The sequence below is a fragment of the Tenrec ecaudatus genome, chromosome 2 (genome assembly GCF_050624435.1).
Source record: "Tenrec ecaudatus isolate mTenEca1 chromosome 2, mTenEca1.hap1, whole genome shotgun sequence".
Taxonomy (NCBI): Eukaryota; Metazoa; Chordata; class Mammalia; order Afrosoricida; family Tenrecidae; genus Tenrec; species Tenrec ecaudatus.
In genome coordinates this window covers 194,425,788-194,444,391 of record NC_134531.1, presented here as the reverse complement: position 1 = coordinate 194,444,391, position 18,604 = coordinate 194,425,788, and the positions used below count along the sequence as shown (strand labels likewise).

Here is an 18,604-nt window from a genome sequence, read left to right as displayed (position 1 = left end):
CCCTCATAGAGGGGTTTAGGAGAGGAGATGGGTTAATTAGGGTGCGATGTAGTACCAATGAAGAACACAGCTTTCCCCCAGATCCTGGATGCTTCCTCCCCCCAACTACCATGATCCAAATTCTACCTTGCAGGACTGGATAGGGCAGAGGTTGTACACTGGTGCATATGGGGGCTGGAGGCACAGGGAATCCAGGGTGGATGATACCTTCAGGACCAAGGGTGTGAGGGGCGATGCTGGGAGAGTGGAGGGTGAGTGGGTTGGAAAGGGGGAACTGATTACAAGGATCCACATGTGTCCTCCTCCCTGGGAGATGGACGGCAGAGACTCCAGGAGGGGGGAACAGGGAAGGAGGGGAAAAAAAGAGGACATGATGCAAAGGGCTTAAATGGAGAGCAAATGCTTTGAGAATTATTGGGGCAGGGAATGTGCGGATGTGCTTTATACAATTGATGTATGTATATGTATGGATTGTGATAAGAGTTGTATGCGCCCCTAATGAAATGTTTTTAAAAAAAGACAGACAGGGACTCACAGAGAGACTGTGAAAGGTTGCAAAGTAATTGCCTAGCCCTATATTCAATGCCAAATCCACAGGCTCTCACAAAATCTCCTTTGCAAATGTCTTCCTTTTCTGTAATATAGGGAAATCTATGAAAAGTCTGCGTCCTCCTTTTTTATTTTCCCCATCACCAGCTTCCTTATTGCTTGCTTGACATCTCTGTTTCTCAAGGTATAGATTATTGGGTTGATTACAGATGGAATCAAGTTGTAGAGGAGTGCCACAAACTGGGTCACATCTTGAGAAAGCTCTGGCTTTGGGGCTATGTACATATAGATGACAGTACTGTAGAAGATAGACACCACCATAAGATGGGAGCCACAGGTCCCAAAGGCCTTCTGTCGCCCCCCGGGTGTCTTTATCATTAACACACTATGGGTAATTCGACCATAAGAGACTAAGATTAGTGAGAGAGGAAATACAAGGAAGACACTACTCAGCACTATAATCTCCTTCCTGTAACTTGCGGTGTCCACACAGGCCAGCTGCAGCACTGGGGGCGTCTCACAATAAAAATGGTTTATCCGACGGTGGCCACATCGGGGAAAGGTCATTGTGATAGGGGTGTGTATCAATGAGTTACTGAAACCAACAACCCAGGATATGCTGGCCAATGTCCAGCACAGCTGTGGTGGCATGAGGGTGACATAGTGCAAGGGCTGACAGACAGCAACATAGCGATCATATGCCATCATGGCCAGAAGGATGCACTCCGTGCCCCCCAGACCCAGGGTGATGAGAAGCTGGACCACACAGCCTACAAAACTGATGGACTTGTCTGACCCCGCAAGGTTGAACAGCATCTGAGGACTGATGCAGGTCACATGCGTGAGGTCAATAAAGGAAAGGTGAGTGAGGAAAAAATACATAGGTGTGTGGAGCTGGGAGTCCAGGTGCGATACCAGGATAATGGTCCCATTACCCACAATTGTAAGAAGGTAAAATATCAAGATGAACACAAACAAGATCTTTTCTAGCCATGGCTGCTCCGAAAAGCCTACCAAGATGAAGTCTCCTCCAGAAGTAGAATTATCTCTTCCCATCACCTCCTGAGTGGCCTGTGAAGAAGAGAAAGAGGACATAATTTCAGCATTGTGTTCTGCCTTTCCTGGGTGAGAATGTTGCCTCTAGCTATCTTAAGTGGAAAATTCCTGATTATGTTTTTTCCTTTCTTTTGCCTAGAAGGAGACAGATGACTACTTTAGGAATCTCATAAACTATAGAAAATGACAAAAGCAGAGGAGAAAGTGAACACACATCTGTAGGAATCACTACAGTCTCATACCACAACACTTCCTCCCCTTTTTTCTCTATGTTCCTGTCTCTAAACTGCTCAGAACTTTGTCCTTCATAGAAGCACCTTCAATCCATATCCCATGCACTTTTATCCAATTGTCAATTAATCATGAAGCAAATAATCAGAGCCTCCAATGAAGTCAAAGTTGGGAATTATCTAAGATATAGTGAATAAGGTGACGTTCATTATACGGGCCCAAACTTGGAGAACTCTGTGTTGTTGAAAGATAGATGTGTCTCAAAGCGGTAGCTGGAGAGGGAAAAGAAAATGATGTGTGGTTTTGAAATTTTTCATCCCGTTGATCCCAATAACCTGGTGTGGAAAGAATAGATGAGCCATTCCTGCCCTGTCAGCAGCATGCCTTCACAGCGGCACTGATACCCACTTTACTGTATCTATATGAGCATAGCTCAGAGGAAGACTGATAGTTATATTTCTGCAGAACCAACGGAGCAAGTACTAGCAATTTCCATGACCTGTAACCTTCAGTAGAAATGTCGATTTTAATGTTAAGTTAATTTGTGATTCCCTACCCAAGCTATTCTCTTTAAAAATAGATTCCCGTTTTACAGTAGAAAAAAATAACTAAAAATGTACAGCACTCTTTCTATTTTACAATTGTCACATAACAAGTTCATTCAATCCCTGCTGGGGCTTCATTTTTATTTATAAGAAAAAAACAGCAGGAAGAAATGTAATAGCAGTGGTTCCAACATGGATGCAATAGCCTCATCAGAAGACCCTGTTAAAACACAAATTATTATACCCTACCTTCAATATTTCTGATGCAGTAATTGTGGTCTGTGACAGAGTATTTGCATTTTAAAACAAATTTACAGGAGATGTCTATGCTGATAGGTGGATAATACAAGAGAACCCCAGTATTTGGCTACATCAGTACTCGACATAATCAGATTTCAATGAGAGATGTCGAGAAAATTTTGCGTCGGAACTCAAACAAAGCATCAGAACCCAACTGACTGCACATGATTTTTATAAACAGAAGCAGTTTGTGTTTCGGTCATGAAGCGTTAGTTGGCATTGTTAGTTGCATTGTTTAAATCTTTTGCGGCTGTGTTCCAGCATTTTGCTAGAATTTTCTTCATTTTTGTAGCTTTTTTTAGTGTTTTGAGGGAAAAAAAACATGAGTCAGAAGAAAGAGCTTTTTGAAAAGAATGACCATGATAAGGAACTGGTTAACCATGTTATAGAAATTGTTGATGATAATTTAGTAAACCTTTTAAGAAAACAGTTAAGGAAACGCCAACAGCAGACCACATTAGACAGATATAGTTTAGAGAAAGCCAGTCAGGTCCTAGTGAAAAAAGGTAAAAAGGGGAAACAACTCCTGAAGAGCAGCTCCCAGTTGACTTTATGGAAGGGGATAATGACTCTCCCTCCTCAGCTCCTCTCCACATCCTGTCCACAGACCCAGATTCTCATCCATCTCAAGGTATGGGCCATACTGTTGCTATTAAAAACTTTAAAAGTTTTGCATTTCTTATTTAAATTGTAGTATTTAACTTTGAACTAATTTCCTTTGAAGTTTTTGTGTAATGTTTTGTATAAAAGGGGAAGGTTAGGGTAAAAACTTGATCGTTGAGAACGGATTAGGCTGTTTTCAGCCACTAGGGGAAAAGTTGATTGGGAACTCATTTGCATTGCATCACAACGACTCCTTCTAGAAAAGATTAGTGTCGAGGTCTGGCGTTCTACTGTACACTCTGAAAACCGCTCTCTGACCTGTTTACTCCCCAGGGGTTCTGCCAAAGAAGTCATAGGACAAGAGCCTGGGGGGAAACAGCAGCCATCTGTGTGTGTGTGTGTGTGTGTGTGTGTGTGTGTTTCTCTTCTTTTGGTATTTTGATAAACCACCAGTGGAGAGACATAGGACCCAAGAGATAGGAAATAATCCCTAACACCCCTCAGTACACTTTTGGTCAAAAATGATGCCACATTTCATCCTCACACATCGGTGATTACACTCCAGCTGCACCAACACTGGATGGGACTTTGATATTCACACACTTGTGACTGAAAAATAATACAGCTACTGGTCCTGGGTGTGTGTGTGGGGGGGGGTTGTTGCATTTAGATGGCTGTTTTTTAGTGTACGCTGTTTGTTGTATAAACATGCTGTTGTTTACTTTCTTCTTTCTTCACACCATTTGACCGAGTCAACTGTCCCTACATGATCCATTCATTCTTTCACCTCCAACAGTTGCATCACTATGTCTCAGAGACATAGGCAACTTTGGTTCTCACAGGGAAGCGACACAGGCTGGCACAAACAATGACGACAAGAGCTTCCTATGGAGTAAAAAGCATAGGAGCTACCAGAAAAGGAATTCAGAAGAATGCTCAGGTACTTTGAACAAATGGAATAAAGGTAGATAGAGCTGAAGGAAAATCAATGGAAAATGAGAAGCCATACCAAAAGGAGAGAGAAAAATTTAGATGATTATTAATAAGATAATTAAATTAAATAACACTTTAAAAAGAGAACAGTAGAGATGAAGCAATGGAAGGCTGAAACAATATGCTTAAAGATAAATCTCTTGACACTAATCTAGAAGAATAACAATCTACAAAAAGAGCAAAAGAAACCCATAGAAATCCTAACAATTATGTGAAACAACTTGAAGACAATAACTTATACCTCCTTGGTGCTCCAGAACAGGGAGAAAAATGAACAAACCAGAATACTCGGGGAAAACAACCTTGTAAGAAAACTTCCCTAACATCATTAAAAAAGAGAATGTAACTGTTCAAGAAACTGAAAGAATCACAAACAGGATAGATCCCAAAAGAAAATCATCATAACATATCATAGTCAAACTTTCCAATGTCAAGGACAAAGAGAGGATTCTGAGAGCACCTTGGAAAGAAGAAAAGTTACTACAAAGGGGAACCAATGAGAAGAACCTTGGAATAGCAACAAAAATCATGTAGACAGGAAGCCATTAGAATGACATATGTAAAATTCTGAAAGAAAAATATTGCAAACCAGAATTTTATATCCCCCCCAAATTATCCTTCAAATATGGGGGAGGGGGAATAGAAGGATTTCTAGATTAGAAAAAATCAGTGGAGTTCATAAAAGTAAGAACAATCTTACCAAAATTACTAAGAAGAGATATTTTGGCCGAGATTTAATGACAGAAGATATAAACCTGAGCTCAACATACAAGACACCACAACCCCCAAATCAACCCATTTAAAGCAGTATCAGCAATATCAATTCCTGGTTCCAGTAATATCAATTCACAATGAAGACAAATACAAAGAAGACAGAGGGAAAGGGTAGATACAAAACATTAAAAGGGAAAGGAAGATGTGGAGTTTTCAAGGGAGAACAAACTGCATTAAACTTCAGAAGAAAATAATAAGAAATAAGGAAATATCAAAGAAAAATGGGAAAGCCTTATCAAAATAAAAAAGGAAATTACAAAATCTGGTAAAAAAATAAAATAACAACAAACACAAAAAGGAAAAGTAAACATACAAACAAATGGAACACAGCAAAGATATTTAAGAAGAACAACCCAACAACACCACACACACACACACACACACACACACGCCAACAAAGAGCAAAACGAGAGCAACAAACTCACTTATTTCAATAAAGACACTAAATGTAAATGGCTTAAATGCACCAGTCAAGAAACAGAGGTTAGCAAGAATAGCAGATTGGGTAAGAAACCAGGACCAATCAATGTGCTGCTTACAAGAAACACACCTTAGACACAAAAATTAAAAATAGACTAAAAATCAAAAGGAAGTGGCGGGGCAGGGACTAATGAAAAAAATTTAAATACAGGAGTAACAATATTAATCTATGCTTAAGTAGAATACAAGACAAAATCTACTATGAAAGACAAAAAAAGCCTTTAAATTATAATGAAAGGGATATAGAACAAGAAGACCTAACCATAATAAATACATATGGACCCAACTAAAGACCCTCAAAATATGTTAATGAAACTTTTACAGAATTGGAGAGAGAAATAGAAACTACAACAACAATCAACAATAATAGGGCACTTCGATGCACTGTTCTCAAGGAAGGACAGATCAGAACCAGGAAGCAGAAAAGAAAATCAGTAAAGACACAGAACTGAACAACAAATGAATGAACTTTCAGATATGTGTAGGATGCTCCAACAGCACAGTACACATTCTTTTCTAGTGTTTATGGAGAATTCTCTAGAATGGACCATATGTTAGGGCAGAAAACAAACATCAATACATTTAAAAACATTGATGTATTATGAACCAATTTTCAGATGACAACAGTATTTGTCATATAGTTAGAAAATCAAGGGGAAAACAATCAAATGCATGGAAACTGAACAACAGTCTGCTTTAAAATTACTGAGTAAGTGAAGAAATAGGGAATGAAGTTTTATAATTCCCTGATACAAAAAAAGACAAAACTACAACATACCAAAAACTTTGGAACACAGCAGAAGCAGTGTACAGAGGACAAGTTATAACAGTAAATGCACACACCAATAAAGGAACAGGAACTAAATTCAAAATCTTAACCCAAAATCTTCAAAAATTAAAATAAGAATAGCAAAATAAGCCTTCATTCACCGGAAGACTTCAAAAAGATCTAAGCAGAAATAAATGAACCAAAAAAATGGAGGAGCAATAAAAATATCAACAGGAAAAGAAATTGGTGGTTTGAATGAATTACAAAAATTGACAATCTACTGGCAAAAGTTAACACAGCAAAAGTAACGGAAGAAACAAATATCAAGCATAAAAATCAAAAGGGGCAACATCATAGCAGAACCAAATGAAATTGAAAAGATAATAATTCTATGAAAGACTGCACTCCAACAAAGTTGAAAACTTAGGTGAAGTTGCCAAATTTCTAGAAACACAGTATCACCTAAAATAGCAGAGGGGGTTGTTGGTGGTGTAGTGGAAACCATATTGGGCTGGTAATGACAAGGCCAGTTCAATACCATCAGCAGCTCCAAAGGAGAAAGATGAGACTTTTACTCCCATAAACAGTTACTGTCTCAGAAATCCAGAGGCAGTGCTACTCTATCCTTTAACAAAAGAAGTAGATTAGTCATTACAAACTTTTAAAAAATCCAGCACCAGGTGACTTCCCCAAGAAATTCTCCCCAGAGTTCAGAGAGGAGTAGACACTAATTCTGTAGGTGTTATTCCATACTGTGGAAAACTCCACAGCTTGCTGCACATACACAGAGGAATACTATGCATTGTTAAAGTATAGTGATGAAACTGTGAAACACCTCATGGCAGAGATTGATTGGGAGAACACACCGAATAAAGTTAGTCAATTATAAAAGGACAATTATTATATGATCCAAAATTATACTGGATGCAATTAAGACAAAGTTCTTCAAACCAAAATAAAGACTTAGGTGGTTACTGGGGGTGAGGGGGCAGTTAGTAAGAGGATGATGGGCCAGAGGGCAGACAGCTGTCAACTTGGGTGAAGGGGAGGATAGTGTTCTACCAGAGGGAGAAAGGAAAATGAGGATGGGAGTGGGTAAGGCAAGGTTTTTTAGTGTTGATAAGTAGTTTGAGCTGTTGAATACAAAGATGATTTTCTGAATCTAACCCCCCACGTAATTCACAACTAAGATTTTAAAATATACTCAATTAAGGTATTTCTATATGAAGATGTTTTGTCGTTATTGTTTCCTTTTCCAGGTAATTAGAGATGGTGCCAATAAAAACAAAATAGAAACACAATACCAAACACAATGAAAAACATGCAAATAGCCGAAGATAAACTAAATAACTGGGACTTCCTAAAAATTAATAATTTGTCCCTTATGCATAGCAAAAGACTTGACCAGGACAGTAAAAGAAACAAGAAAAAAAAGAATGCACGGATTAGAGGGGGGATTGGCAATGGCATAACAAAGAAAGACTAATCTCCAAAATTTACAGAAAATTTCAACACCTCAACAAGAAAAAGACAGATATGCAATTTTTTAAATTGACAGAGAACATGAAGGGACATTTGACCAAAGAAGACATTCAGGATCACAAGCATTAAACATTAATGATACACTCGCATCCTGGCAGGTCTGACTCACAGAGACCCTAATACAGAGTTTCTAAAGCTATAAATCTTTAGGGGGCAGATAGCCTCATCCTTCTCCCTTGGATTGGCTAGTGGATTTGAACTGCTGACCTTGTGTTTCATTGGCCAAGAGCACCATCCATACTGATGCAAAGCAAAACAATGAGATACCACCTCACCCCAGCATGAATAGCAAAGAAAGCAACAGATGTTGCTAGCGTGTGAAGAGACTGGAACCCTCCTACATTGAGAGTGGAACTGGCAAATGGTGCAACCTCTGTAGATAATTGAATGGTCATTCTTTACAAAGGTGGAAATAGAACGGCTATGTGGGCCAGAAATCCCTCTACTTGATATATATCCTAGAGAAATAAGAGCTGCAGCCAGAATAGATTCTGTAATCCCATGATCACTGCAGCATGATTCACAGTAACAAAAAGATGGAGACCATCGAAATGCTCATCACTGGAAGGACAGATAAACAAAGTATGGTACATCTGAACAATGGACTATGCTAAAGACTAGCAATGAGTCTAAAACACCTAATAATGGATTAACCTGACGGACATGGTGAAATAAGCCAATCACAGATGGGTGACTATTCTGTGAGAGCACTGTTGTGAGAAAGGGGTCCTGTCGCACGGTGGTCACGAGTTGGGCTGTAGTCTGCAAGGCGGTGGTTGGACACCAACACCCGCTCCACAGGAGAAAGACCGGGCTCTCTACTACTGTAAACAGTCTGTGGTAGTTAGATGACGCTATATGAACTTCAAGATGTATGAAACTGTAGGGGTGAATCCACCCTGTCACTCAGGTCACAGTGTGATGGCACCTCCTTGGGGATGTGGCCTTATAGAAAAGAGGACCCTGGGAGCTTCCTTCTTCTCTGCCTTTCTGCTCGCTGGGACTCTGTTGGCCATCCTGGGAGTTGCTGCTGTCCTGCCATGTTTCCACTGACCTTGGATTCTCATGACTCTTGCGCCCACCAGCCTGTGATCATCCTGCATTCTCGTCACTGTATGTGGGTGTGTGAGCCTAACAGGAACTTAAGGACCAGTGTCAGATGCATGGGCTAGTACTGGACTTAAGTTGGACAGGGTTAGGACCCTTTCTTGTTTTATAATTACTTCTTGATATAAAACTCTTTCTTACAAGAATGTTACCCGATTGGTTTCCCTATTCAACCTGGACTAACACAGGGGATATACCCATATTTGTATGTATGTATGTATCTATAGCTGTAGCTATATCTTCGATATAGAATATTTATACATGTATATCTGTCTTTCTGAAAATGCAATGTGTGATGGAGCATTCATGGTGCAGAATTATGAAAACTTCTTAAATGTAACAAACGCCTTGCAAGAATAGAAAAACAGTTTAAAGCACATTACAAAGCATTTCTAAAATAAAAGGTGTCGATTTAATAATTTAATCACTAGGTGGACTTAAGTACCATACCAGATCCTAACAAAAACTGGCGCAGAGCTATTAACACTGTGATACTACTTGGTAAATTTAACCGATGGATCAAACAGTTAAGTGTTTGGCTGCTAACCAAAAAGTTGGTGACTCTCGATACCCAGAGGCACCTCAGAAGAAAGATGAATGATTCATTTCAGGAAAAGTCTTGCATTGAAATTCTACAGAGCACAGTTTTACTGTGACACACATGGGGCCACCATGAGTCACAATCCACACCACAGTAACTGGTTGACTTTGGCTTTGAGGTCTTTGAATATACATTGAACAATTTGGCAAAGGGGTTAAGTGACTCATGAACAAAGAGAGGACAGAATCTAAGCATCTACAATACCAAATGTTTGCTAAATAATTATGGTATTTCTAGATAAAAAAATCAACAAAACATGAAAAAAATGAACTGGAATGATCTTCAATATACTACCATTAAAAAGTTGCAATAGGCCAGTAAATTATGTGCTATTAGAGGGGAAAATGCAAAAACAAAAGAATATTTGGTTGGAAAATATAAGAATGCTTCAAATAGTCCATTCGAATGAAAAAATAATAAAATGTTTCCATAAGATTTTTGAAGCACTCATGTATCCATTTCAAGATGTAAAAATTTCTGGAAATCTACCCCAGAAGCTAATATTGGCTGCCTATATGGGGAAACGAAGGAGCAAGAGGCTAGAGATCAGACAGGAAAGGAAATTCTTCTCTGTGTACTCTTCTATGTAGATGTAAATTTTTAAAAAGGGAAAAGAAAGAAGATAGGCAGGACTTATCTTTTGAGATAGTGCTTGAAACTGCCCTTTCCTCACCCTGCTTTAATCTGTGGGGGCATTTCTTACATCCTCTCCGTGCCAACTACCTCAGTCATGATTGAATCTGTTTCTGAGAGAAGTCAGTGATGTGGGTTTCCACATGGGTGCCAGGGACTGCAGTGTTGGCAGAGCACAATAACATCTACAACATTAAGTCTAAGGGATAGATGCTATTCAGAAGTTAAAATTGGAGGTAGCTATGCATAGACTCATGAAAGGAGGTTTTTTTAATGCAGTGTTTGTGCTCACAAATCTTTCTTACATGTTAGAATTAAGCAGTTGTTATTGTTGATTGCTGTAGTGTCAATTGGTACTTATTGCAACTCCATTTGTAGACAGAACTGCTGTGACCTATCAGAAGCCATTCTCCACTCTGGTCTTCCAAACCACCAAAAGTTGGATAATAGTCAAGTGCTTAAATTTGGAATTTGTGGGTAGTTTCATCTACCCACAAATTCCAAATTAAGCATACTTTTGAAATTAAAATCCAGTCAACTGAAAGACAGAGAGAAAGGAGCCATGGTGGGACAAACGGTCAGCACTCAGCTGCCACCCTAAAAGTTGGCACTTTGACCCACCCAGCCACGCTGCAAGAGGAAGATCTATCAGCTGGCTTCTAGAGATTACAGTCAAGTTATGGTCTCTGAAATGAATTGTGGTAATGATTGCACAAATCTTAATATGGCTGAATGAGTGAATTGTATGATAGGTGAAGTATATGCCAATAAAACTATTTTTTTAAAAAAGAAGGAAGAGTCACCAGCAATATAAATCTGTAATCCCTGCATGAAAAAGCATGGACAGCAGAGGCACCACAAGCTGTAACACTGATATCGTTAGATAGACTGGTGGGTTTCTGGCTCATGGAATGGGTACATTTAAGTGCTTTTGAGCAAGAGGCTGGCTTGCAGATTTGGGTGTCCTTTGGGCATTTGTCAGCACTAGCAGAGGACAGAGGCCAAAAGGCTTAGTGGCTGAAAGACTGAAGACCAGAGAGAGAAAGATGCCTAATGGCATGGCTGGGAAGAGTAGCTGTGGACAAAAAAACCCTCTATTCTTAATGTTTTTTAATCCTGACTTGTAACTTGTTAACTTCCCCAATAAACCTCCTGGTTGGGAGAAAAAAGAAGAATAAGGAGAAGTAGTTATACACTGTGATGGGGTCAAAATGAATTGAAAATTACTTGATGGCATCTAGCAAATCAGTAAAGTAAAAAATTTGTTCACTAATTTGAAAGAAATGAAAGGTAATGGGACCTCACCTCACTTTCAGGTAAAGGGTAAGTAAACCATTTGTATCTCTTTATATCCTCCATCTCATTCAAAGAAGCAAGTAAGTGGTGTCAAGAATGCCTGATAATAAAATGTTAGCTAAGTGGAGAAGGGAACTGGTGAAGCGAGAATCATGGATTGAGAGATAGAAAACCAGGAATGAGAATATAGCCCAAGAAGGACTCCTGAAAGGTGTTATACATTTGTACACATGAGATATGACTTTAGCTCTTGGGACTTCAAGAGCCCAATACGGAAGGAGGCATTATTAACTTCATAAACACTGTGCCTGTGAGTTTTTAAAATAAGAGGAACAATTCAAAGTAGTTCAAAAGGTGCATGAATATTTTTGATAATAACACCAGAGAGAAATATTTTTCATGGGTGTTCCTAACAGAGTCTCAATGTCCATGAGTTTTATTGTGGGAAACAGAAAGTTTTCTCCCACGTCGTCTCCCCCAAATATGTTAGACATGGGACACTGCTTGCAGCTAATGGTAAAAGGTATTTCCCTTGAGGCTGCTGGGGACAATAGGCTACTTCTCCCAAGATGCTTGCACCATTAGCTTGGTTCCGTTAGGTTGGGTTTACACCCTACTGATCATGGTTTCTATGGAGAACAGATCAAACAGGTTCCTTGACATCCAAAGTTAAGCTGTCATCCTGAATCTAGGATCTGCCCATCTTGTCACATTTATACCCCCAATCCCTCCTCTTCCTATTGCGTGTATATCCCTAGATTGTCGCCCTCTCATGGCTGTATAACCTATAGTGCAACTCTTTCCTGTGATGTGTGTCTTTACCTGTAATTAGTGGGCTTGCACTCACCTTAAAGATATATAGGCCTGGGTTAGCAATAGAGCGCTTTCTCTCTGCTTCCCCCTTGACCTCTTGAGCTCCCTGTCTCCTCTCCCATCTTCACTCTCCTGTGCCCTTTCCCCTTGTCCTCTCCCCTCCCCCCTTTCTCCACGTGGACCACCAAGCGGGGTTGAGGGGTTCATTGCTACCATGAAATGTGTCTGACTCAATTATTTCTCTCTCCTCTATCTCTCATGCCCTTGATGACTTTATTGTAATATATATGTGATGACTTTATTGTAATATATGTGTGTATGTATGTATATATATATATACCATACAATTGTGCTTATTGGACCCGTGAATAGTGGTGGGGGCCTGGCACTCCTTCCAACCACATTTTATAATATTGTTTCTTTTAATATATATTAATAGTAAACTGTCAAAACAGTTAAATTTCTTAGAGCAATTCAGCAAGGATCAAATGACGCTGGCTTGACAGGAACAGTAGAAAGACATATTCTTCAGGTAATATTGTTCAGGTGGTCCTGCATAAATTTTTCTCATTGAAGTCTTATAGAGTGCTCCTGAACTCAAAGTTAAAAAGATACAACCATACATTGTCTTCTGATATTTCTAATTATCTTCTGCTGGCCTCAGGATCAAGGGGGAAAGAGATTGACATCTGTTTCTGAAAACTTAGAAACCACGGGATAACATCCCATGCTGAACATGAGACCTCCACTACCCAAAGACGGTGACCAGTCAGCGCAATGAGGACAAAAGTTCCCTTAGTGCTCAATCTATTTCTTTCTTATTTTGTTTCTTTGCTTCCTTCTTTTTTTCAACCTATTTCTATAGTGGTCCCCACAGGAGAATATACCCCTATGGCAAAGGGCAATAAGCTAGAAGACCAGTGTTTGGGGAGAGGCTTAGCCTTTCCACTCCACGTACAAAAGGACGGAAATAGCAGTGGACGGAAGTGCTTCCCTGGGCCATGAAATTCATCTCCGGGTGAGTGTTACCTCAGTCTCTTCCTGATGTTCAGTCCGCTGAACACTGGGTTTCTTTGAGATCACGTTTACCTCTGTCTCCTGTGTGTGCACACTTGCTCACCCCTGCCCCCTCTCACACACACATGTAAACACACGCACCATTACCACCACGGCCACCTCCTGGAAGATAGAAGTTTTCTCTTTTGATACTGGTTCTGAGAGGAATTTATATGACCCGTCCCTTTGTCAATTAACCTTTCCTCTGCAGTTCCTATGATTTTAATTACCAGAGATACTAGCAAGAAACAATAAAACTTTTAAAGATATAATAAGTAATAAATTCAGGAATGTTCTTTTAAAATTTATAGTTACTTTCTCTGGTAATCACTGAAATATTCCTAAAATCTCATTAAGTCATCCTTTAATTTTTCTGTTGAGAGCCAAACTCACTCAGCTTCTTAACTTCCAGATCTCCCTCCTTTTTCAATATAAAAGTCCCAATTTAAAATCTTACCTGCACCTTTATTTCTAGTTCAGAACCCCATTTAGAGTTCTATATACTAAAACACACACACACACACACACACACACACATTAGAAATAGGTTTGTTTGTTTACCAAACTAGGCTCTTTACTCCAGCCAGGAAAATAACCTTAGAATTTCTCTCTCACATAATATCTTAATTACCTAGTAATGCTATAGAGGAAATATCACAAATGGATGGCTTTAACAACACATTCATTTTCTCACAGTTTATGAGACTGGAAGTCCACATTCCAGCACCAGGTGTAGGAATGGTCCCGAAGAGAGGTCCTTATCTCTTCAGCTTCTCCTTCTTGGTTCCTTGAAGACCTCTATGTGTCTTGACATCTACCTTACCCCATCTCTCCTCTGTTTGCTTGTTTAATCTCTCTTATAGCTCAAAAGAAACAGCCCTATTAGCACAGTGGTTAAGTGCCCAGTTACTGACTGAAGTGCCAGAAATTCAACCCCCCAGGCCCTCCCAGGAAAACAGATCTGCTTTGGGTTGCCTACTCTTGTAAAGATCGCAGCCTCAGAAATCCCATGTGATAGTCCTGCTCTGTCCTATAGAGCTACCATGAGTCAGAATTGACTCTATAAATTGAATCAAGATACACTCTACACTAATTCTGTCTCATTAACGTAACAACAACAACCCATTCCCACATGGAATTATGGATACAAACATAGAGATTACGGTACATTTTTTAGGGTGACTATAATTCAATCCATAACCAATGAACAACTGAGGGAACCTGGGAATCACTAATTGGCTCTGGAATGGCTACAGGGACCCATGATCTCTGAGGATCAATTAGTGTCTGCCATAGATAAGAAGGTCCAAGGAGACCCAAGGGGTACAGATTCCCACAGAGATGGCATTTGCTTCCCACAGGACCTGACTTGAAAAAATAATAGCTGTATGTCCAACTATGTCAGTGGCCTCTGAAAAATGCTTGTTTAGGAGATGTGTTTATTTTCAAAAGACTTAGTGGCCATGTCCTCTGCAGGTCAAATAAAAGAATAGGTCCTTAACTACAAAATTACTTTATTCAGTTCCATTCTTCTAGTCAAATAATTCCTCCTATTCCATTAGGTAAAAAATACATATGCTTAAATTGGGAACCCCAATTTTAAATCCTAAAGAAACCATTGTTTCTAACTCATAACCTCATTTAGCAGATTTGGTACACTCAGCAAAAAGGCAACACATAATACGTAGGGATGATCGTGTGTTTTATTCTTCTAAGAATATTATCCAAACACTCAGGTGTGGGGGGGTGTTCAAAATTGCTTATTCCATCACGACTGTATCAGCTATCAGTTCTGTTAGTGCCTTAAGCAAATTAAGTATGGCAGTGGTGGCTGGGGATCTGGAATAACACAGGCCAGATTCAAATCCTAGTCGTCCACACAAGACGACAAATCTTGAAACAACTAATTCAAAATAATTATAAAATCTTTAGTTTCTTTGTCAATAAAAGTGTTGCGGAGAAGGAGAATAATACTTTTTTCATGCTGTAACAATTAAGTGTGACAATGCAATATATCATATAGTGTGATGGTAATGAATAAATTCTTACTCATGGTAACCCCATGCATCACAGAGTGACTTTCTTGATTATTGTGATAAGTAGGTTTATTGTGCCAAACTGGCCAATAAACCGATGTGGGATTAATAAGGTCACAGGGCAAAGAGATAAATGGGTCGGTGAACATCGCCTTTCTGTCTCTTGCTCTCTGAATATGAGGCCAGTGTTTGACTGCCTTAGCTAATTCTCTGCCTCGACTTGTGAGCTACACTGCCTGTGGGACACCCAACCCGTGGTCTATGTTGCTATGGTTTGAGGTTCCTTCAAGTCCTGCTTGACCACATTGCTGGTGTATGCATCACTTGAGCTGAGACTGTTGGATCCTGTCATCCATCTGCCTGATTGTTGACCTTCTCTGCTGTTTGCTGCCTGTGGCTAGACTGCCTATATTGCTCTCCAAAAAGACTCAGCTGTCTGCTTCCTTGACTTGCACCCAGTAGCCCTCTTGAGTTGAAGGACTGAAAGTATATTAACTGTCTCATGGAAGTGAGTTGAACTGAGCCCTCTGTACTGCTCTGGGGACTAATTAGCTGTTTATTTCTTTGTGTTGTATACCTATCTATCTATAAAATCATAAGTATCCTTGTTTTGTTTCTTTAGAAAACCCTGTCTAATACAGCTGTAATCTTTTTTATTAAAGTAATTTTATTGGGAGCTCCTACAGATACCATAACATTCCATAGTTCAATAACATCAGGCAGTACTGTAAAATTGCTACCACAATCTGTTTCAAAACATTTTATTTCTTATTGAGCTTCTTAATATCAGCTTCCCTTTGTCCCTTCTCTCCCCCTCCCTAATTCACAGGAAAATATATTTGTTTATTTAGCCATATCTTAAACCAGCAATTCTCAAACTGTGGATCATGACCACTTTGGGGGTAGAACAACCCTTTCACAGGGGTCACCTGATTCATAACAGTAGCAAAATTGCAGTTATGAAGTAGCAATGAAAATGATTTTATGGTTCTGGGTTACCACAACATGAGGAACTCTATTAAAGGGTCATGGCATTAGGAAGGTTGAGAACCAGTCTTACATCATGCAATATAGCCATTCACATACAATTCTGTTGTTCACTCCCCTCGAGTGGGTCTATACAGTCATCAATACTATCAGATCCCAATCACCACCCTCTCTTCCCATACTCTCAGGGAACCATTACTCTTGTTACTGTTTCTGAAGAGTTATCTAACTTGGCTTTCATATATCAAACTATCTTAATTATACAAATGAACATACACAAGTCTAACATGATTAATGAAATAAAAAACTCACAGTAGTGGTAGTAAAAATTAAAGAACTAGAGGATAGTTATGTGTTTAATCAGTGCTACACCATACCTTGGATTTATCATCCCTTCTGTGTGACCCTTCTGAGAGGGACTGTCCTATTATCTTATGGGTGAGTTTTGGGTCTCCACTACATCCATGCTCCTTCACATTGATTTGGTTGCTTGTTTTTGTACTTCTGAGACTTTTTCCCATTGACACCTCCTGACCACACAGGATGGTGTGCTTCGTCCATGTGGGCCTTGTTGCTTTCTTGTTAGATGGCCACTTGTTTAACAACAAGCCTTTAAGACCCAGATGCTACATCTCTTAAAAGCCGGGTACCATTAGCATTGTTCACCACATTTGCTTATGCACCAATCTGGTCTTCAGCAATCATGTCAGAAAGGTGAGTATCATACAATGCCACATAATTTAAACAAATGGTTCATGTACTTAGGTCAGATTAAAGTAGAGGTCCAAAGTTCATTTGCTTATTTATTGTATTTACAAATGTATGCATATATAAACAAATACACCTATATTTACATAGATACATATATTTTCCTTTCTTCTTCTTTCCTCTTTTTCTTTTGTTTCCTCCTGCCCCACTATCATGTTTACTCATCATTCGCATCCCAGTAAATCCTCTCAAATACAATTGAATTGATCAAACATAGCCAGAAAAGCCAAACCCTCCTCACCATCAATTTTAGAACCCTTACTATTCCCAGGTCCCCGTCTTTATTGACTCACCACTCACCTCGCCACCTCCTCGCCTCCCATTCCCTCAGGAACTGTGACTCCATCACTGTCTCCTAGGTTGGTTGCGATCTTTAAGGTCTCCAGGCTTTTCTTCTTCAGGACCACTCATTGGTTTCAAACCACTAACTTTTAAAAACTCAAACACAAACCACTAGTGCCACCTGGGGACCTTTGGTCCATAAAAAGGGTTCAATAAATGGAAGCTATTTTTTTTATGGAAACTATTCTTACAGATCACATTGGGTAATGCAGTAGAATAATATGCCTTCTGATAAAAGAACATTTGAGTAAGTCAGAAATGTCAGGAACCCTAGTCAGGTTTGACTGAAGTACAATTGTGAAGTAAATTAAGCTTAAATTTGATTCCCTTTCCAACTACCTTTCTTTATAATCTCAATCTTTCCTATAAAATTTTTTTTCTATTAAATATATTTCCTATTAAATTTTTTAGGGTGGCCTCAAAAAAAAAAAAAAGAGAGAGGGAATTAACAAGGGGTTTCCATAGAGGTCAGATTTAGGGTTATAGGAACTCAGACCTCAGCTTCACCTCATGTTTGCTGTATAAAATTGGATCAATTAGATAAATCCTATAAAATTCGATTTCATCATGAACAAGTAAGAAATGTATCACAATAATCTCATAATGTTGTTGTATCCTTGATAACCTACAATGCTTTATATAAGTACTTTTATGTATAATCTCTTTATTTTGGTCCAATAAAGTTGTATTTAGAGGCTTTGAAATAGGCCTGAGATGAATACACATGGTCAGGTTCATAATTTGCAAAATGGAAGTCAACTCCTCTCCTCAGCTTTTGGGTACATTTACATGGCACCATTCTAAGAATCGCTGACTTTCGAACAGGAGCTATCATTTGGAATTAAGTCTTCTCTCACTCTCAGACTTGCTTACAAACCAACTCCTTCCCTAAGGTGACTACAGTCTTCGATTTCCAACTTCATTTCTTTAGAAAGTTGTAATCAATACTTAACTTGCTCTTGCAAAATGATCAAAGACATTGAACTAAAAAGGAATCCCATGGGATTCCCACTTCCAAGTCCAAAACAAGGAAGGTAATGTACTAAAACCTTGAGGTCTTGCAAGGGCGAAGTTCTACTGATTACTTGCCCTCCCAGGAACTGGATGCGCTTCGTGATCTGAG

The 18,604-nt window shown here is 39.2% G+C and overlaps 1 protein-coding gene across 1 annotated transcript; it reads right to left on the bottom strand.

Annotated features, from left to right (window-relative positions):
- Nucleotides 1-651: 651 nt before the first annotated feature.
- On the bottom strand, nt 652-1,605 carry LOC142440268 (olfactory receptor 2G3-like). The gene has a single exon (XM_075542751.1). The coding sequence runs from the start codon at nt 1,603-1,605 to the stop codon at nt 652-654; it is 954 nt and encodes a 317-aa protein (XP_075398866.1).
- Between the last annotated feature and the right edge of the window lie 16,999 nt (nt 1,606-18,604).